This window comes from Hemitrygon akajei, chromosome 11 (genome assembly GCF_048418815.1).
Source record: "Hemitrygon akajei chromosome 11, sHemAka1.3, whole genome shotgun sequence".
NCBI lineage: Eukaryota > Metazoa > Chordata > Chondrichthyes > Myliobatiformes > Dasyatidae > Hemitrygon > Hemitrygon akajei.
The window spans coordinates 98932251-98954953 of NC_133134.1; the positions used below are offsets into that span (position 1 = coordinate 98932251).

Here is a 22703-nt window from a genome sequence, read left to right on the forward strand (position 1 = left end):
CTCAGCCCATCCTCCCGATCACCCCCATCATCTCATCCCATCCTCCCGATCACCCCCATCATCTCATCCCATCCCATCCTCCCATCACCCCCATCATCTCATCCCATCATCCTGATCACCCCCATCATCTCATCCCATCCTCCCATCACCCCATCATCTCATCCCATCCTTCCGATCACCCCCATCATCTCATCCCATCCCATCCTCCTGATCACCCCCATCATCTCATCCCATCCCATCCTCCTGATCACCCCCATCATCTCATCCCATCCCATCCTCCTGATCACCCCCATCATCTCATCCCATCCTCCCGATCACCCCCATCATCTCATCCCATCCTCCCGATCACCCCCATCATCTCATCCCATCCCATCCTCCCATCACCCCCATCATCTCATCTCATCCTCCCGATCACCCCCATCATCTCATCCCATCCTCCCGATCACCCACATCATCTCAACCCATCCTCCCGATCACCCCCCATAATCTCATCTCATCCTCCCCGTTTCCCTGACCATCTCATCCTATCCTTCCCGTCTCCCCAACTATCTTATCCCATCCTACCTGTTGTCCCTATCATCTCATCCCATCCCCCTATCTCCCCAAGTATATCAGCCCATACTCCGTCTCCCCAACTATCTTATCCCTTACTCCCCGTCTCCCCAATTACCTCATTCCATCCTCTCTGTCTTCCCCACCATCTCCCTGACTATTTCCATGTCTTCCCCACCATCTCCATCCATCACACCCCATGAGACAAAGGAGCAAAATTAGGTCATTCGGCCCATCTGTACACTCCATCATGGCTGATTTATTATCCCTCTCAACCCCACTCTTCTGTCTTCTCCCTGTCACTTTTTATACCTTGACTATTCAAGAACATGACGGCCTCCACAACCATCTGTGGCAACGAATTCCACAGATTCACCACCCCCTAGCTAAAGAAATTCCTCCTCATCTCTGTTCTAAAGAGACACTCTTCTGCTCTCAGGCTGTGTCCTCTGGTCCTAGACTCCCCCACTACAGGAAACGTCTACTCCACGTCCACTCTATCTGTGTCCTCTGGTCCTAGACTCCCCCACTACAGGAAACGTCCACTCCACATCCACTCTATCTGTGTCCTCTGGTCCTAGACTCCCCCACTACAGGAAACGTCCACTCCACATCCACTCTATCTGTGTCCTCTGGTCCTAGACTCCCCCACTACAGGAAAAGTCCACTCCACGTCCACTCTATCTGTGTCCTCTGGTCCTAAACTCCCCCACTACAGGAAACGTCCACTCCACGTCCACTCTATCTGTGTCCTCTGGTCCTAGACTCCCCCACTACAGGAAACGTCCACTCCACGTCCACTCTATCTGTGTCCTCTGGTCCTAGACTCCCCCACTACAGGAAACGTCCACTCCACGTCCACTCTATCTGTGTCCTCTGGTCCTAGACTCCCCCACTACAGGAAACGTCCACTCCACGTCCACTCTATCTGTGTCCTCTGGTCCTAGACTCCCCCACTACAGGAAACGTCCACTCCACGTCCACTCTATCTGTGTCCTCTGGTCCTAGACTCCCCCACTACAGGAAACGTCCACTCCACGTCCACTCTATCTGTGTCCTCTGGTCCTAGACTCCCCCACTACAGGAAACGTCCACTCCACGTCCACTCTATCTGTGTCCTCTGGTCCTAGACTCCCCCACTACAGGAAACGTCCACTCCACATCCACTCTATCTGTGTCCTCTGGTCCTAGACTCCCCCACTACAGGAAACGTCCACTCTATCTGTGTCCTCTGGTCCTAGACTCCCCCACTACAGGAAACGTCCACTCTATCTGTGTCCTCTGGTCCTAAACTCCCCCACTACAGGAAACGTCCACTCCACGTCCACTCTATCTGTGTCCTCTGGTCCTAGACTCCCCCACTACAGGAAACGTCCACTCCACGTCCACTCTATCTGTGTCCTCTGGTCCTAGACTCCCCCACTACAGGAAACGTCCACTCCACGTCCACTCTATCTGTGTCCTCTGGTCCTAGACTCCCCCACTACAGGAAACGTCCACTCCACGTCCACTCTATCTGTGTCCTCTGGTCCTAGACTCCCCCACTACAGGAAACGTCCACTCTATCTGTGTCCTCTGGTCCTAGACTCCCCCACTACAGGAAACGTCCACTCCACGTCCACTCTATCTGTGTCCTCTGGTCCTAGACTCCCCCACTACAGGAAACGTCCACTCCACGTCCACTCTATCTGTGTCCTCTGGTCCTAGACTCCCCCTCTACAGGAAACGTCCACTCCACGTCCACTCTATCTGTGTCCTCTGGTCCTAGACTCCCCCTCTACAGGAAACGTCCACTCCACGTCCACTCTATCTGTGTCCTCTGGTCCTAGACTCCCCCTCTACAGGAAACGTCCACTCCACGTCCACTCTATCTGTGTCCTCTGGTCCTAGACTCCCCCACTACAGGAAACGTCCACTCCACGTCCACTCTATCTGTGTCCTCTGGTCCTAGACTCCCCCACTACAGGAAACGTTCACTCCACGTCCACTCTATCTGTGTCCTCTGGTCCTAGACTCCCCCTCTACAGGAAACGTCCACTCCACGTCCACTCTATCTGTGTCCTAGACTCCCCCACTACAGGAAACGTCCACTCCACGTCCACTCTATCTGTGTCCTCTGGTCCTAGACTCCCCCACTACAGGAAACGTCCACTCTATCTGTGTCCTCTGGTCCTAGACTCCCCCACTACAGGAAACGTCCACTCTATCTGTGTCCTCTGGTCCTAGACTCCCCCACTACAGGAAACGTCCACTCCACGTCCACTCTATCTGTGTCCTCTGGTCCTAGACTCCCCCACTACAGGAAACGTCCACTCCACGTCCACTCTATCTGTGTCCTCTGGTCCTAGACTCCCCCTCTACAGGAAACGTCCACTCCACGTCCACTCTATCTGTGTCCTCTGGTCCTAGACTCCCCCTCTACAGGAAACGTCCACTCCACGTCCACTCTATCTGTGTCCTCTGGTCCTAGACTCCCCCACTACAGGAAACGTCCACTCCACGTTCACTCTATCTGTGTCCTCTGGTCCTAGACTCCCCCACTACAGGAAACGTCCACTCCACATCCACTCTATCTGTGTCCTCTGGTCCTAGACTCCCCCTCTACAGGAAACGTCCACTCCACGTCCACTCTATCTGTGTCCTCTGGTCCTAGACTCCCCCACTACAGGAAACGTCCACTCCACATCCACTCTATCTGTGTCCTCTGGTCCTAGACTCCCCCACTACAGGAAACGTCCACTCCACGTCCACTCTATCTGTGTCCTCTGGTCCTAGACTCCCCCACTACAGGAAACGTCCACTCCACATCCACTCTATCTGTGTCCTCTGGTCCTAGACTCCCCCACTACAGGAAACGTCCACTCTATCTGTGTCCTCTGGTCCTAGACTCCCCCACTACAGGAAACGTCCACTCTATCTGTGTCCTCTGGTCCTAAACTCCCCCACTACAGGAAACGTCCACTCCACGTCCACTCTATCTGTGTCCTCTGGTCCTAGACTCCCCCACTACAGGAAACGTCCACTCCACGTCCACTCTATCTGTGTCCTCTGGTCCTAGACTCCCCCACTACAGGAAACGTCCACTCCACATCCACTCTATCTGTGTCCTCTGGTCCTAGACTCCCCCACTACAGGAAACGTCCACTCCACGTCCACTCTATCTGTGTCCTCTGGTCCTAGACTCCCCCACTACAGGAAACGTCCACTCTATCTGTGTCCTCTGGTCCTAGACTCCCCCACTACAGGAAACGTCCACTCCACGTCCACTCTATCTGTGTCCTCTGGTCCTAGACTCCCCCACTACAGGAAACGTCCACTCCACGTCCACTCTATCTGTGTCCTCTGGTCCTAGACTCCCCCTCTACAGGAAACGTCCACTCCACGTCCACTCTATCTGTGTCCTCTGGTCCTAGACTCCCCCTCTACAGGAAACGTCCACTCCACGTCCACTCTATCTGTGTCCTCTGGTCCAAGACTCCCCCACTACAGGAAACGTCCACTCCACGTCCACTCTATCTGTGTCCTCTGGTCCTAGACTCCCCCACTACAGGAAACGTCCACTCTATCTGTGTCCTCTGGTCCTAGACTCCCCCACTACAGGAAACGTCCACTCCACGTCCACTCTATCTGTGTCCTCTGGTCCTAGACTCCCCCACTACAGGAAACGTCCACTCCACATCCACTCTATCTGTGTCCTCTGGTCCTAGACTCCCCCTCTACAGGAAACGTCCACTCCACGTCCACTCTATCTGTGTCCTCTGGTCCTAGACTCCCCCACTACAGGAAACGTCCACTCCACGTCCACTCTATCTGTGTCCTCTGGTCCTAGACTCCCCCACTACAGGAAACGTTCACTCCACGTCCACTCTATCTGTGTCCTCTGGTCCTAGACTCCCCCACTACAGGAAACGTCCACTCTATCTGTGTCCTCTGGTCCTAGACTCCCCCACTACAGGAAACGTCCACTCCACGTCCACTCTATCTGTGTCCTCTGGTCCTAGACTCCCCCACTACAGGAAACGTCCACTCCACGTCCACTCTATCTGTGTCCTCTGGTCCTAGACTCCCCCTCTACAGGAAACGTCCACTCCACGTCCACTCTATCTGTGTCCTAGACTCCCCCACTACAGGAAACGTCCACTCCACGTCCACTCTATCTGTGTCCTCTGGTCCTAGACTCCCCCACTACAGGAAACGTCCACTCCACGTCCAGTCTATCTGTGTCCTCTGGTCCTAGACTCCCCCACTACAGGAAACGTCCACTCTATCTGTGTCCTCTGGTCCTAGACTCCCCCACTACAGGAAACGTCCACTCTATCTGTGTCCTCTGGTCCTAGACTCCCCCACTACAGGAAACGTCCACTCCACGTCCACTCTATCTGTGTCCTCTGGTCCTAGACTCCCCCACTACAGGAAACGTCCACTCCACGTCCACTCTATCTGTGTCCTCTGGTCCTAGACTCCCCCACTACAGGAAACGTCCACTCCACGTCCACTCTATCTGTGTCCTCTGGTCCTAGACTCCCCCACTACAGGAAACGTCCACTCCACGTCCACTCTATCTGTGTCCTCTGGTCCTAGACTCCCCCACTACAGGAAACGTCCACTCCACGTCCACTCTATCTGTGTCCTCTGGTCCTAGACTCCCCCACTACAGGAAACGTCCACTCCACGTCCACTCTATCTGTGTCCTCTGGTCCTAGACTCCCCCACTACAGGAAACGTCCACTCCACGTCCACTCTATCTGTGTCCTCTGGTCCTAGACTCCCCCACTACAGGAAACGTCCACTCCACGTCCACTCTATCTGCCTCCTCTGGTCCTAGACTCCCCCACTACAGGAAACGTCCACTCCACGTCCACTCTATCTGCGTCCTCTGGTACTAGACTCCCCCACTACAGGAAACGTCCACTCCACGTCCACTCTATCTGTGTCCTCTGGTACTAGACTCCCCCACTACAGGAAACGTCCACTCCACGTCCACTCTATCTGTGTCCTCTGGTCCTAGACTCCCCCACTACAGGAAACGTCCACTCCACGTCCACTCTATCTGTGTCCTCTGGTCCTAGACTCCCCCACTACAGGAAACGTCCACTCCACGTTCACTCTATCTGTGTCCTCTGGTCCTAGACTCCCCCACTACAGGAAACGTCCACTCCACGTCCACTCTATCTGTGTCCTCTGGTCCTAGACTCCCCCACTACAGGAAACGTCCACTCCACATCCACTCTATCTGTGTCCTCTGGTCCTAGACTCCCCCACTACAGGAAACGTCCACTCTATCTGTGTCCTCTGGTCCTAGACTCCCCCACTACAGGAAACGTCCACTCTATCTGTGTCCTCTGGTCCTAAACTCCCCCACTACAGGAAACGTCCACTCCACGTCCACTCTATCTGTGTCCTCTGGTCCTAGACTCCCCCACTACAGGAAACGTCCACTCCACGTCCACTCTATCTGTGTCCTCTGGTCCTAGACTCCCCCACTACAGGAAACGTCCACTCCACGTCCACTCTATCTGTGTCCTCTGGTCCTAGACTCCCCCACTACAGGAAACGTCCACTCCACGTCCACTCTATCTGTGTCCTCTGGTCCTAGACTCCCCCACTACAGGAAACGTCCACTCTATCTGTGTCCTCTGGTCCTAGACTCCCCCACTACAGGAAACGTCCACTCCACGTCCACTCTATCTGTGTCCTCTGGTCCTAGACTCCCCCACTACAGGAAACGTCCACTCCACGTCCACTCTATCTGTGTCCTCTGGTCCTAGACTCCCCCTCTACAGGAAACGTCCACTCCACGTCCACTCTATCTGTGTCCTCTGGTCCTAGACTCCCCCTCTACAGGAAACGTCCACTCCACGTCCACTCTATCTGTGTCCTCTGGTCCTAGACTCCCCCTCTACAGGAAACGTCCACTCCACGTCCACTCTATCTGTGTCCTCTGGTCCTAGACTCCCCCACTACAGGAAACGTCCACTCCACGTCCACTCTATCTGTGTCCTCTGGTCCTAGACTCCCCCACTACAGGAAACGTTCACTCCACGTCCACTCTATCTGTGTCCTCTGGTCCTAGACTCCCCCACTACAGGAAACGTCCACTCTATCTGTGTCCTCTGGTCCTAGACTCCCCCACTACAGGAAACGTCCACTCCACGTCCACTCTATCTGTGTCCTCTGGTCCTAGACTCCCCCACTACAGGAAACGTCCACTCCACGTCCACTCTATCTGTGTCCTCTGGTCCTAGACTCCCCCTCTACAGGAAACGTCCACTCCACGTCCACTCTATCTGTGTCCTAGACTCCCCCACTACAGGAAACGTCCACTCCACGTCCACTCTATCTGTGTCCTCTGGTCCTAGACTCCCCCACTACAGGAAACGTCCACTCTATCTGTGTCCTCTGGTCCTAGACTCCCCCACTACAGGAAACGTCCACTCTATCTGTGTCCTCTGGTCCTAGACTCCCCCACTACAGGAAACGTCCACTCCACGTCCACTCTATCTGTGTCCTCTGGTCCTAGACTCCCCCACTACAGGAAACGTCCACTCCACGTCCACTCTATCTGTGTCCTCTGATCCTAGACTCCCCCTCTACAGGAAACGTCCACTCCACGTCCACTCTATCTGTGTCCTCTGGTCCTAGACTCCCCCTCTACAGGAAACGTCCACTCCACGTCCACTCTATCTGTGTCCTCTGGTCCTAGACTCCCCCACTACAGGAAACGTCCACTCCACGTTCACTCTATCTGTGTCCTCTGGTCCTAGACTCCCCCACTACAGGAAACGTCCACTCCACATCCACTCTATCTGTGTCCTCTGGTCCTAGACTCCCCCTCTACAGGAAACGTCCACTCCACGTCCACTCTATCTGTGTCCTCTGGTCCTAGACTCCCCCACTACAGGAAACGTCCACTCCACCTCCACTCTATCTGTGTCCTCTGGTCCTAGACTCCCCCACTACAGGAAACGTCCACTCCACGTCCACTCTATCTGTGTCCTCTGGTCCTAGACTCCCCCACTACAGGAAACGTTCACTCTATCTGTGCCCTCTGGTCCTAGACTCCCCCACTACAGGAAACGTCCACTCCACGTTCACTGCGTCCAGGCCTTTTAATATTTGGTAGGTTTCAATGAGGTCCTCCTCATTCCTCAAAACTCCAGCAAGTACAGGCCCAGAGCCACCTCCCCCTCTCCTCCCTATCTCACCAACGCAGACGTACATGTTGTTGAACCTCAGGGGCAGATCCCTCTGCGTCCGCTCCTGGTATCGCTTCCACAGGAGGCTGAGCAGCTCCGTCTTGAAGGTGGACTCCAGCACACTGTCGTACTGTGCCTCGTGCACGATGAGGAAGTCATCCTGAAGGGGGCTGTTGGGGTGGAGGAGCGGGGAGGTGAGCCACAGAACGATCCGGCAGGGCCAGTGGGTTCGAGGGTCAGACCGAGGGAGAGGAAGGAAGCGGTTTGAGGGAGTGGAGGGAGGGAAGCAGGCAAACGGACCGTCCTGCCCACTGAGCCCACCCACTGCCCTTGTCCGTAAAGAGTTCTCCCTGTGACCCTGTGGGTTTCCTCTGGGTGCTCCAGTACCTCCCACAGGGGTTGGGGTAGTGAGCTGTGAGCACACTGCGACGGTGCTGAAGCACGGTAACACTTGCAGGCTGCCCCCAGCACGAGCGCGGACTGTTTGGTTATTAACGCAGGCGATGCATTTCACCATATGTTTCCATGTACAGGTGACAAATAGAGCTAAGAGCTGCACAGCTTTGCAGTCCGGGGCGGAGCAGGGTCATGAGGAAGGCACGTCAGCAGCTCTGCTTCATTACCCCGCTACGTCACCGGGCTGTCGCCAATTTCCACACGTGTACCGTGGTGAGCATTCTGAGTGGCTGCCTCACCGCCTGGTACCGAGGCTCAGGGTCAGAAAAAGCAGCAAGAGGTCGTAAACTCACCCGGCTCCATTACGGGCACGAGCCCCCCCGGCATCGAAGACACCTTCAAAAGACCATGCCTCCAGAAGGCAGCACCCAGCAATAAGCACCCTCACCAGCCAGGACAGGCTCTCTCTCATTCCTACCATACAGGAGCCTGAATGTTTTCGGAACAGCTCCTTCCCCTCTGCCATCAGATTTCTGAATGGCCCAGGAACCCGTGAGCACCACCTCACTGTTCCTACTTTGCTTTATGTATATTTCATATAGTAACTTATAGCAATTCTTTCTGTATCGCACTGCACTACTACAGCAAAACAACTGCCTTTACAGCACACATCAGTGATAGTAGAGCTGATGCTGAGCTTTGAAGCATTCAGACTACTGAGGGTCATCAGGGGTCATACCGAATTTCCTTAGTCTTCCGAGGAACTATCACAGTTAGAATCATGTTTACTGACAATAAATAGTGACCTCCTGTTCCGAGGCTGTGTTGCCTGGTCACTCGCTGGAAATTAATGTGTGCGTTGAAGGTTACAGTACCCAAATCAAACAGAATGAATAAACTGGAGGGGCCGAACGGCCTCTACATTCCTCTGACCGGGATTGCCTGCTCACCTGAGGGAGACCGACTGGATCTTTGGAATTTCGATTTTCCGCTTCAGCACTTCCTTGATCGTGCCCTTCTCGGGCCCTTGCTTCACCTTCTCACGGCCGATCAGGTAGAGGGAGTGTGGCGTGAGGATCAGGTCCTGCTTCACGCTCTGCGGGGGGAGAAGATTAATCCCAACGGGGGAGAGAACCAAGAGGGAGGGGAGCAAAGAGAGGGGGAGTGAGTGGGACAGAGACAGTGAGAGAAGACAGAGAGAGACAGTGTGTGTGTGTGCGCGTGAGTGAGCGAGTGTGTGAGTGTGTGTGTGAGTGAGTGCCTGTGTGTGAGTGTGTGTGTGTGTGTGAGTGTGTGTGTGTGTGTGAGTGTGTGTGAGTGAGTGCCTGTGTGTGAGTGTGTCTGTGTGTGTGAGTGAGTGAGTGTGTGTGTGTCTGTGTGTGTGTGAGTGTGTGTGTGTGTGTGTGTGAGTGAGTGTCTGTGTGTGAGTGTGTCTGTGTGTGTGTGAGTGAGTGTCTGTGTGTGTGTGTGTGTGTGTCTGTGTGTGTGTGTGTGAGTGTGTGTGTGTGTGTGTGTGAGTGTGTGAGTGTGTGTGTGTCTGTGAGTGAGTGTCTGTGTGTGTGAGTGAGTGTCTGTGTGTGAGTGTGTCTGTGTGTGTGTGTGTCTGTGTGTGTGTGAGTGAGTGTCTGTGTGTAAGTGTGTCTGTGTGTGTGAGTGAGTATCTGTGTGTGAGTGTGTCTGTGTGTGTGTGAGTGAGTGTCTGTGTGTGTGTGTGTGTGAGTGTGTGAGTGTGTCTGTGTGTGTGTGTGTGAGTGTGTGTGTGAATGTCTGTGTGTCTGTGTGAGTGTGTGTGAGAGAGGGGGTAGGTAGAAGGGGAAAGGGAAAGGGAGGGGAGGAGTGGGGAATGGGAGGAGGTGAGAGAGGGGCAGTGAGAGGGGAATGAGAGTGGAGGTGGGAGTGGGGGGTGAGGGAAAGAGTTGGGGAGAGTGGTGCTGAGGGGGATGAGGGTGGTGGGGGGGAGAGGGGGGGAACGGAGAGGAAGAGGTGGGGAAGAGGGGGAGGAAGAGGTTGGGAAGGCGGGAAGGGGGAGAGGGGGAAGAGGGTGAAGGGGAAGGGCAAAGAGGGAGGAAGTGGAAGAGGGTGAAAGGGGAGGAGGGGAGAAGGGGATGGGGAAGAGGAGGGGGAGGGGAAAGAAGGGGAAGGGGAAGAGAGAAGGGGGGAGAGAGAGAGAGAGAGGGAAAGACACACACACGGGGGTGGGGACACGCGTGCTGTACCTTGAACCTGCGGTTGTACTTAAGCACGGTGTGTGCGAAGTCGATGCGCTCTCTGCGTCCCAGGAACTGCCGCAGCTCCGGGCGACTGTCCATGCCGATGTAATCGCCCACAAAGTTCCGGTTAATACTGTTCCTCCGCCTCGCCTTTTTGTTGAGGACCACGTCCGAAGCTGTGGGAGGCGCAGGGCAGGGCGGGTGAGGCAAGGACCGTGCAGCGGCGGGCAGATGGCATCTGCACTGAGAGAGGCCCTTCAGTCCAAAGTACCTGTGCCAGCCCATTTGGAGAGAAGCCAGCCAACTCTTTGCTTATTCAGTTGGAAGGTGGGAAGTTATGCTTAATTTGGTGAAGAAGCATCCTCTCAAATATTTCACTCTTCAACCTTAACCTATGACCTCTAGGATCTAGCCTCAGCCAACCACAGTGGAAAACGCCTGCTTGCATTTCACCCCTCATCATTTTGTGTACCTCTATCATTCTCCCACGCTCCAGGGAATCAAATCCCACCCAATTCATCCTTTCCCATAACTCAAATCCTCAAGTTTTCTGCGCTCTTTCAAGCATTGATATTCTTCCTGTAGGTAGGTGACCAGACAAAAATCCAAAGTAGGCTTCATCAAAGTTTTATCCAACTTCAGCATAACATCCCACCTCCTGTATCCTGATTCATGAGGGTCAATATGACCAAAGCTCTAACCAGCCCCCTCCCTCATCTCCCCCCCGCCCCCACACCAGCACATTGGGAAGAGAGCTTCCCCACTCCTACCTTCCTCCCGCATCTGGACGTACTTCCGGACAGCGATGTGCTTGCGCCACGCCTTCTGGATCACCCGGGCGAAGTTGTTGAACTTGCGCTCCCGCATCTCCTCCAGCAGGAAGAGCTGCAGGGAGAGAACAGAGGCATCCTCGCTCACTCGGGGCCCTGTCGCCAGAGGTCGGGGACGCGGGCTCCAGACGAGCGCTGGAGGGACGCACTGGGAAGAGGGGGATTTGGGTGGTGGTGGGTGGGGAGACGAGGGTGGAGTTCAAATCTCACCCACACAGATCGTGTGACTGGTTCCAATCAGTCTGGCTGGTAGCAGGAAAGGACCAGTCAAGACCCCTTGGGTCCAGAGTCAGAACCAGTATCATTATCAGGATTATTATCACTGACGCGGGTCATAAAATGTTAAACTCAAGAGATTCTGCAGATGCTGGAAATTCAGAACAATGCACGCACGCACACGCACACACACACAGTCACACTCACACACACACACACTCACACACACACTCACACTCACACACACACACACCCACACACTCACACACACTCTCTCAGTCACACACACACTCACACACACACACTCTCACTCACTCACACACCCACACACACACACTCACACACTCTCTCACAGTCACACACACACTCACTCACACACACACACTCTCACTCACACACACACTCTCACAGTCACACACTCACTCACACACACTCTCACTCACTCACACACCCACCCACACACACACACACTTACTCACTCACACACACACACACTCACTCTCACTCACTCACACACTCACACACACTCTCTCACAGTCACACACACACTCACTCACACACACACACTCTCACTCACTCACACACACTCTCTCAGTCACACACACACTCACTCACACACACACACTCTCACTCACACACCCACACACTCACACACACACTCTCACAGTCACACACTCACTCACTCACACACACACTCTCACTCACTCACACACCCACACACACACACACTTACTCACTCACACACACACACTCACACTCTCACTCACTCACACACACACACTCACTCACTCACCCACACACACTCACTCACACACACTCTCTCACACACACACTCACTCACACACACACACACTCACTCACTCACACTCTCGCTCACTCACACACACTCTCTCTCTCTCTCTCTCACACAGACACAGACACAGACACACACAATGCAGGAGGAACTCAGCAGGGCAGTCTATGGAGAGGAATAAGAAGTCGATGTTTCAGGCTGAGACCCTCTCCATAGACGCTGCCGGACCTGCTGAGTTCCTCCAGCATTTTGTGTGTGTTACTTTATCATGAAACTTGCAGCAATAAATAAATAGTGTGAAAGAGGAATCGGGAGGAGGTGTTCATGGGTCCATAGTCCATTCAGTAATCTGATGGCAGAGGGGTAGAAGCTGTTCCTAAAACACTGAGTGTGGGTCTTCAGGCTCCTGTCCCTCCTCCCTCATGAGAAGAGGGAATGTCCTCTGAGGTGGCATCCTGTCCAACTGAAGCATGCAGTCACATCCTGCATGGGTTTAAGGTGAGTGGGGAAAAGTTAAAAGGAGATTCATGTTTTTTACACACAGAGGGCATTGGTGCCTGGAATGTGCAGCCAGGGAAGGCGGTAGTGGAGGCAGAAGTGACAGTGGTATTTAAGAGGCATTTAGACGGGCACATAAACAGTGGGGTACATGGGCTAAGTCCAGGCCGAAGGGAATTCTTTAAATTGACAGAAACAGAATTGCATTGGATCATTTGCGAGAATCGGCAAACGCATATGCCACTGATTAATGGCACGATGAATCGATTGGGTCTCCTACACGCGGGAGGCATTCTCTTCAACGTGCGGGCTTCTGAGTTTGTATGCGTTTTGTCTCAGCGGGCTGGGTTCGAAGCTACCACTCTGTGAGTTGTTATGGTGTGGGCTTTCGACTGCATGTGGTTCGCCTTGGCAGGCTCCGTTCAAAGCTACCATTCTGTGAGTTGTTCGACCATGCACGTGGTTCGTAGCTACCACTCTGTGAGTTGCCCTGTGTGTACCATTGGTAACATGACCCAATTAAGACATTTAATCTATTAGTTTGTTGTTGTTGTATAGGTGACACTGTCGACCAAAGAGCTTGTTACTCTGCTGCTCTGCTCTGTTTAATCAGGCAAGTTAAGGTCCATTTTTACTGATGACGTCAAGTTTCACGTCCAGTTCCACTGAACTCTTAAATCCAGATTTATTTAGTTAATTGAATTTAAATCCCCTGCCAGGATTTGAATTCCCGTCACTGTGCCTGTGGCCTGGTTATGAAAGAAGAGTGCTGTCGTATCTTATTAAAGATTGCTGATTAAAGCAAGGCAGAAGGTCCCTGCCCCCGGCCACCAGTCCTACACACTAAGGGTGGGACGCAGGAAGCTGCAGGAATTGTAAACTCATTCGGCTCCATCATAGGCACCAGTCTGCCCAGCATCGAGCACGTCTCCAAAAGAAAATGCCTCAAAAAGGAGGCGTCCATCACTGAGGACCCCATCACCCAGGCCATGCCCTCTTCTCATCAGGGAGAAGGCACAGGAGCCCGAAGACACACACTCAACGTTTCAAGTACGGCTTCTTCAGTGTCTAGCATCACCATATGGGCGTACGATCTCTGGAGCTCAATCTCTTTGACTCCATCTCTGGAGACAAACTATTGACTGACATCTTTTATAAACCTACTGATTCCCATGGTGATCCTGACCATAACTCTTCCCACCGTGTCGCTGGTAAAAGTGCAATTCCTTTTCTCAGTTCCTTCGTCTCCGTCGCCTGTCCTCAGGGTGGCCTTTCGTTCCAGGGCATCAGAGATGTCCTCCTTCTTTAAAGAGCGGACTTTCACTTCCTGCCCCATTGATGCTCACTCACATCTTCTCCATTTCCCAAACATCCGCGCTCACCCCGCCTCCCTGATAGAGTTCCTCTTACCCTCATCTACCACCCCGTGAGCCTCCGCATCATTCCCTGTAACTTCCGCCATCTCCAAAGGGATCCCACCACCTTTACCAACCCCCCCCACCCCCACCCCAGCTTTCCACAGGGATTTCCTTGTCCATTCGTCCCTTCTCACTCATTTGCGTTCCGGCACTTATCCCTGGAAGCGGCTGAAGTGCCTCACCTGCCCGACAACCTCGTCCCTCTCCTCCGTTCAGGGCCCCAGTCCTTCCAGGTGAGGCGACACTTCATCTGCGAGTCTGCTGGGGTCATCTACCGCACCTGGTCCTCCCGACGTGGCCTCCCCTACACTGGTAAGACCCGTCGTAAATTGACGAACCACTTCATTGAGTGCTTTTGCTCCACCCGCCTAAAGCAGAACATCCCAGAGGCCAAACATTTTAATTCCCATTCCAACGTGTCAAAAGATGGCGTCTTCTTGTACCACCATGAGGTATCGTCAGGGTGGAGAAGTAACTCCTTATATTCCATCTGGGTAGCCTCCAACCTGATGGCATGAATATCGACCTCTCCTTCTGGTTAAAAACAAAATCCTCCCCTTCTATTCCTCACCCTGGCCTCTTACCCCTTCTCACTTGCCTCAGTTCCCTCCTTCTTCTCTAGCTCTTTATCTTTCCAACCCACCTACCGTCACCTATCACTTTCCAGCTATCATTCTACCCCTCACCCATCGTTTTATTCTGGCATCTTCCCCCTTCTTTTCCAGTACCAAAGAACGTCAACTGTTTATTCATTTCCATAGATGCTGCCTGTCCTGCTGAGTTCCTCCAGCATTTTGTGTGTGTTATATTTATTGTGTTTTTTAAAAAACATTATTGTGTTCTTTATGTTATTATTTGTGCTGTATCATATCTAGAGAAACAATTATTTTGTTCTCCTCTACACTGTCTACTGGAAATGATATTAAGCCATCTTGAATCTTCTGCAGGCAAGCATAAGGTGACCCCTGTTTCCATCCAAGGGGTCAGTGTGGACATGGTGAAGGATTACAAATACCTGGGGATATGAATTGACAATAAACTGGACTGGTCAAAGAACACTGAGGCTGTCTACAAGAAGGGTCAGAGCCGTCTCTATTTCCTGAGGAGACTGAGGTCCTTTAACATCTGCCGGACGATGCTGAGGATGTTCTACGAGTCTACAGTGGCCAGTGCTATCATGTTTGTTGTTGTGTGCTGGGGCAGCAGGCTGAGGGTAGCAGACACCAACAGAATCAACAAACTCATTCGTAAGGCCAGTGATGTTGTGGGGGTGGAACTGGACTCCCTGACGGTGGTGTCTGAAAAGAGGATGCTGTCCAAGTTCCATGCCATCTTGGACAATGTCTCCCATCCACTCCATAATGTACTGGTTAGGCACAGGAGTACATTCAGCCAGAGACTCATTCCACCGAGATGTAACACTAAGCGTCATAGGAAGTCATTCCTGCCTGTGGCCATCAAACTTTACAACTCCTCCCTCGGAGTGTCAGACACCCTGAGCCAATAGGCTGGTCCTGGACTTATTTCCACTTGGCATGATTAACCTATTATTATTTAATTATTTATGGTTTTATATTGCTATATTTCTTCACTATTCTTGGTTGGTGCGGCTGTAACGAAACCCAATTTCCCTCGGGATCAATAAAGTCTGTCTGTCTGTCTGTATTCCACTCTGGAGTCTTCATTTGCCTCCCAGACCACGAACATCTGCTAAAGCCCCCACCTACCCCACACTCTCTCTCCTCTCCCAGTGGGCAGGAGATACAAAAGCCTGAAAGCTTATACCATAGGCTCAAGGACAACTTCGACCCCAGACTCTTGTATGATAAGATGGACTCCAGGCCTCACAGTCTACCTCGTTATGGTCTTGCACCTTGCCGTCTACCTGCACTGCACTCTCTCTGTAGCTGTTACACTTTATTCTACGCTGTTCTTGTTTTACCTTGTTCCGCGTGGCTAATATGAGAGGGCGTAGTTTTAACGTGATTGGAGGGAAGAACCGTGTCTCTGAAAACCCCTTCCCCCATCACCTTCAAATTCCTCCAGCATTTCCCGTGTATTGCTCAGGACTTTCCGCATCTGCAGAATCTCTTGTGTTAAAAATCTTGAACCTTCGTTCTTTTGGTGGCTTGGGGGTGTGGGGAGAGAGTCAGGACAGTCAGACAAATTGAGATCCCAGTACACACGTGAAAGGTGCGAGGAATTTCAGCGGAGGGGGACGGTAACATGAAGACGATTAGCCAGTTTTCCTGAGAAGCTGAGAGTGGGAAGGGGGTAGGGGGAAGGGTGGAGGGAGTGAGTGTCAGCGATGAACCCTCCGGGAACTCATGCTACGACATCACAGTAACGTAGCAGATAGCGTAACGCTTTACTGTGCCAGTGAGCCGGGTTCAGTTCCAGCCTTCGTCTGTACGTTTGTACATTATTGTGACCGCATGGGTTTCCTCTCTCATTCCGATGACATGCGGTTAGGGTTAGTAAGTTGTGGGCATGCTAGCGTGACGACAGGCTGCCCGCAGCACAATGCTCGGACTGTGTTGCTTGTTGATGCAGAACAGCTCATTTAACGTTGCGTTCCGATGTTTTCACGGACACTTGACAGATAAAGCTAAACTTTTTAATCTTTTAACAGGAGGGCGATCGCTCAATTTTCCTGGCAGAGAACTCTCTGGGAACTCACGGTGGTACGTTAGCCAATCAAACGCTATCAGAGTGCTGGTCGGTTTGCTGTGGTTCAGAGTGCGAAGGGGAACGGTGGTGGTGTGGGGTCGAGGGAGGACAGTGACGCACCCTCGGGGAACTCACCGACTCTGGTGCCTTGATGAACACCTTGTGTTTCCCAAGCTGGAACTGGTCCTGATCCATATTGACGGACCGCAGCAGGTGTGTCACCCCCTGCCTCTCGTCGCCCCTCCAGCTCGGCCACGTCTCCTTGGTCAGGATGGCGTACCTGCAGTGGGAACAGGCGAGCAGTTACCGAGTCTGAGGTAACCCCATAACCCACCCCACTACGCCGGGACACAGAGTGCGAGGGGGAACGTTACCTCTGGAGGAACTTGTGGAAGAGCCTTCGGTAGGCGTAGCCAGCCCGTCGCACGCGGATGTTTTCACTCAGTCCCAGGTACTCAACCTGATGCTTCACCCTTGGGCAAGAGGAACAGAAGAGACCTTCACCATTCTAGATATCAGCAGCAAACAGCCGCAGGCCCCTGAAGCAGCCTGGTGATGTACGCAGACCTCGGGGGCCCAACGTCTAAAGGTCTGAGCCATGGACTGGAGCTTGGAAGCCCCACGTCCATGAGTGAGAGTGGGGAGCCAAGGATGAGGTGGCCTGTCCTGGGATTGGAGACCTGTCTGTGTGTGTGTGTGTGTGTGAGTGAGCGGGAAAGGAGCTTGTTTCGATGTCCTTGTCTTGTTCTGGTCAACAGTGTGACATGCTAATGTTGACACCAAGATGTGTGGGGGAAGAAGCCAAAAGGCCACTTGTTCCAGTCTTGATGAAAGAGCTCTGCCTGAAAGGTCAAACGTTTAGACCATAGCCAAAGGACCAGAATTAGGCCATTCAGCCCATTGAATCTGTTCCACCATGCCATCATGGCTGATTTTTTATCCTTCACAACCCCAATCCCGACTTTTTCCCGTAACCTAATCAAGAACATAGCATGCTCTGCCTTAAACGTAGCCAAATGACCTGACCTCCACAGCTGTCTGTGGCAATGAATCCAACTGATTCACCACCCTCTGGCGAAAGAAATTCCTCCTCATCTCTGTTCTAAATGGACAATCCTCTGTTCTGAGGCTGTGCCCTCTGATCCTAGACTTCCCAACTGTCAGAAACATCCTCTCCATATCCATGCTGTCTAGGCCTTTCAATATTTGACAGGTTTCAATGAGATCCCCCCTTCCCATTCTTCTAAACTCCAGTGAGTACACGCCCAGAACCGTCAAACATATCTCATATAACACTTTCATTCCTGGAATCATTCTCGTCAACCTCCTCTGGACCGTCTCCAATGCCAGCACATCTTTTCTTAGAGAAGGGGCCCAGAACTGCTCACAATACTCCAGTGAGGCCTCACCAATGCTTATAAAGCCTCAGCAGTACATCCTTGTTTCTATAGTCTAGTCCTCTCAAAATGAATGCTAACATTGCATTTGCCTTCCTCATCACTGACTCAACCAGCAAGTTAACCTTTAGGGAATCCTTCCATGTCCCCGTGCACCTCTGAGTTTTTATTTTTTCTGCCCATTTAGAAAACAGGCCATGCCTGTATCCTTCTACCAAAGTGCATGACCATGCACCTCCCTACACATATTCCATCACCACTTCTTTTGCCCATTCTCCCAATCTGTCCAAGTCTTTCTGCAGACTCCCTGCTTCCTCAACACTACCTGTCCCTCATCTATCTTTTTATCATCTGCAAACTTGGCCTCAGTCATCAATTCCGTCATCCAAATCCTGGACATACAACGTAAAAAGGAATTGTCCCAATACTAAACCCTGTGGAACACCACTTGCCACTGGCAGCTAATCAGAAGAGGCCTCTTTTAACGCGACCCTTTGCCCCCTGTCCAGTCAGCCAATGTTCTATCTGTGCTAGTATCTTTCCTGGAATATCATGGGCTCTTTATCTCGTTAAACGGCCTAATGTCCAGCACTTGTCAAAGGCAGTTTGAAAATCCAAGTAAACAACATCCATTGACGCTCCTTTGTCTATCCTGCTATTAATTACCTCAATGAATTCCAACAGGATTTTCAGGCAAGATTTCCCCTTAAGAAAACAAAACATTATTTTATCATGTGCCTCCAAGTACCCGAAAACCTCATCCTTAACAATGGACTTCAACACCTTCCCAACCACTGAAGTCACATTAACTGGTTTACAACTTCCTTTCTTCTGCCTCCTTTCCTTCTTAAAGAGAGGAGTGACTTTTGCAATTTTCCATTCCAGAACCATTCCAGGATCTAGTGATTCTTGTAAGATCATTACCAATACTTCCACAGTCTCTTCAGTTACTTCTTTCAGAATCCTGGGGTGTACTTCACCTAAAGTGACTTAGTCCATAAGACCATAATGTATAGGAGCAGAATAGGCCATTTGGTCCATCGAGTCTGCTCTACAATTTCATCATGGTTGATCCCTTCTTCCTCTCAGCCCCAATCTCCTGTCATCTCCCTGTATCCCTTCATGCCCTGACCAATCAATAATCTACCAACCTCTGCCTTAAATATACATAAAGATTCAGCCTTCACAGTTGCCTTGGCAACGAATTCCACAGATTCACCACTCTCTGGCTACAGAAATTCCTCCTCTTCTTTGTTCTAAAAGGACAGCCCTCCTTTCCCCACCACAGGAGACGTCCTCTCCAGATCCACTCTATCAAGGCCTTTCACCATTCACTGAAGTCACTCCTCATTCTTCTGAATTCTAGTCAATACAGGCCCAGAGCCATCAAACACTCTTCATGTGACAAGCCGTTCAAACCTGGAACCATTTTTGAGAACCTCCTTTGAACCCTCTACAGTTTCAGCACATCCTTCTGAAGATAAAGGGCCCAAAACTCCTCGCCCGTTCTTTATAAAGCCTCAACATTACATTCTGACTTTTAGATTCTAGTCCTCTTGAAATGAATGCTAACATTGCATTTCCCTTCCTCTCCACAGACTGAACCTGCAAATTAACCTTTAGGGAATCCTGCACAAGCCTTTGTTTGTAAACCAACTACCTCATCTTCAGCCCTATCACTCCAGTCCCCAACCCCTGCCAAAATAACACCCAATCCAGAATTGCCTTTCCCCCTAGTGGGCTCAACCACAAGCTGCTCAAAAAATGACGTGTTGGAGGAATTTTACAAATTCTCTTTCTCTTGTAAAATTTGTAAAATTCCTCCAATACGACTTTTTTGTTGTTGTTTGTTACTCTGGATTTCAAGCATCTGCAGATTTTCTTGTATCTCTGAATGCGTCAGAGTTGTGAGGAGACATGAGAGATGGCAGGTGCTGGAGATCATAGGCGAGAGATTTAAAAAGGACATCAGGGGTAGCTTTACACAAAGGATGGTGTGTATTTGGAATGAGCTGCCAGAAATAGTGGTTGAGGTAGCATATTAACAACATTTAAAAGCCATTTAGATAAACACATGTAGGGCTCTCAGCACCAGTAACTGTGGTGTTAACTGTTCAGGCTAACAGAATGGCTTCTCTGTAATGTTACTTAATGCTGTAATGGGTTTCTGTATCTGGAATGTTTGGGTTATAACTGTAGATAGCGGGGGTAACTAACCAATGGAGAATTGTTATGCTATCTTGTATGTGTGAGCTGAGCGGGAGTTCGCGGTCTTTTTCGGGAGGAGAGCGAGGAGGACGGACGTATGAGGAGTGGACAGCGGATCCAGGACGGTGGATACTGGATGTCAGCGGTTGGGACGGGGGCCGAAGGCTCAGAAGGCTCTTTGTGGATGGAACTGGAGGCACGAGCTCCAACGTATTAAATATTGTGTGCACAAACTGATAAACTTACTGATTTGGCGCCTTAAGGTTATCTGTTTCACTAACCCATCACTAAGAGATAACTATAAAGTTACAATTATTTAATCGCCTTTGGTGTATTGTCTGATATTTGTGTTGCGAGCGTGTACTGGGGGGGGGGGGGCATTACACCGTATTTACACCAAAGTATCGCACTATTGGCTGGGCGATGGCAGTTCACCCTGGGCAAATGGGGGTAAATTGCAGGCACGGATGCTACACACGTGTATATCAGAGGGGTTGAGAGGGCTGTGGGCAAAATGTGGGCAGGTGAATATTGTTCAATGGGTGTCAGTCAGCATGACTGAGTTGGGCCAAAGGGCCTATTTCTATGCTGCAAGAATCTGGAGCAATGCACAATCTACCGGAGGAACAGCAGGTCGAGCAGCATCTGTCTAATGAGGATAGGTTGAGCAGTCTGGGAGGATCAGAAAGTTGCTGCCAGGGGTGGTGGTGGAGACAGATATATTAGGGACATTTAAGAGGGTCTTAGATAGGCACATGGTTGATAGAAAAATGGAGGGCTTTGTAGGAGGGAAGGGTTAGGTTGATCTTGGCAGAACAGCATAGGCCGAAGGGCCTGTATTGTTCTATGTTCTAAATAGGGAGAGCTACATTCAAGACATCAGAGAGACTCAGCAGGACGTGCAGCATCCCTGGAGGGAATAGTGAGTGATTTTGGAATGAGACGCTTTACCTGGACTGAGAGAGTAAAGAGGAGAGAGCTGGTAACCAGAAGGGTGGGGGAAAGAGTTGGTAAGCACTGGATGGATCCAGGTGATGAAGGGTGATAGGCAGATGGAGGGAGGAGTGGGGGAGCGATGTAGGCGAGAGGTGATGGGTGGGGCTTGAGAATCGACAGCCACACTTCCTTTGTAGGCACTCACACCAAGCGCAAAAACAAGTATCACTGTGATGATTGTACGCTTTAGTATCAATTGTTTGGTGACAATAAAGTAAAGTAAAAGAACAGAAGGTGTAAGGTGTGTTGGGACGTCCTGAGGTGGGGAAGTTGACCCCCTCCCCTCCTCCCATCGGGGTGGCTCTGACTGACCTGGTCTCCTCCCAGTCCTTGGCTCTCTTGGTCTCGTTGGGTTTGATGCAGCGGATGTAGTGAGGGGTACATTTCATCAGCGTGGTCACCAGATCATTGGCTTGTTTCTGAGAAAAAATGCACAAACACAGGTTTGTGTTTCCAAGACATAAAACCAATTAAAAGCATTAACAGGAGGCAGGACTAACTTGTATATGTTACTTATTTACGCCTTGAGATACAGCACAGCGTAGTCCTTTCCAGCCCTTTGAGCTGTGGGCATAAATAACAGGACAATTTACAATGACCTATTAACCTAATAACCGGTACATCTTTGGACTGTGGGAGGAAACTGGAGCGCCAGGAGGAAACCCAAGCGGCCGGGGAAAAGGTAAACTCCTTACAAACAGCGGCAGGAATTGAACTCGGGTCACTGGCGATGATGCGGATCACTACGCTGTCATACCGCCCTTAGCTTTACATACAGCGTGACGTGGAAACAACATGACGTATGCAATTCACTTATTTTTTAGCATACAACTCATAATTAATTATTTAAACAAACAAGAATGCTTAGTCAAATGATATACTTACATTGCATTGGGTCTGAGTTGGACAATCTACATCAGGGGTGCATAAAAAGAGCTACCTTTTAATTAGGATGCCAGTCGAGATTTGAAAGGAAAAGTTTCATGGCAGTTTCTCTCAGTTGAGCAACCAATCAGCAAGAGGCAGTGCGTAAAAAGAGTCACCTTTCAGTCAGGTCAACATTCAAGATTTTAAAAGCAGAGCTTTGAGCTGGTTTTCTCTGAGTTGGACAATCCACATCAGGGGTGTGTAAAGGGTGCTAACTTTTAATCAGGATAGGAGATTCCTTAGTCAGAGGAACAGATTGGGGTTCTGTGGGTGCAATAGAGACACCTGGATAGTATTTTGCTTCCCTGGTGCCAAGACCAGGGATGTCTTGGAAAGTGTCCGTGGCATTCTCAAGGGCAAGGGTGAGCAGCCAGAAGTCTTGGTACATAATGGCGT

The 22703-nt window shown here is 51.3% G+C and overlaps 1 protein-coding gene across 4 annotated transcripts in view; it reads right to left on the reverse strand.

Annotated features, from left to right (window-relative positions):
• myo1eb (myosin IEb) overlaps positions 1-22703 on the reverse strand; it is a 127083-nt gene that overhangs the window by 20706 nt on the left and 83674 nt on the right. For all 4 annotated transcript variants that reach the window (XM_073061370.1, XM_073061371.1, XM_073061373.1 and 1 more), the window contains 7 exons: positions 21693-21799; positions 17154-17252; positions 16915-17059; positions 11125-11239; positions 10361-10530; positions 9095-9240; positions 7772-7918 (listed from right to left, as the gene is read on the reverse strand). In XM_073061370.1, coding sequence (XP_072917471.1) covers positions 7772-7918; positions 9095-9240; positions 10361-10530; positions 11125-11239; positions 16915-17059; positions 17154-17252; positions 21693-21799 — 929 coding nt within the window. The remainder of the gene's footprint in view (positions 1-7771; positions 7919-9094; positions 9241-10360; positions 10531-11124; positions 11240-16914; positions 17060-17153; positions 17253-21692; positions 21800-22703) is intronic.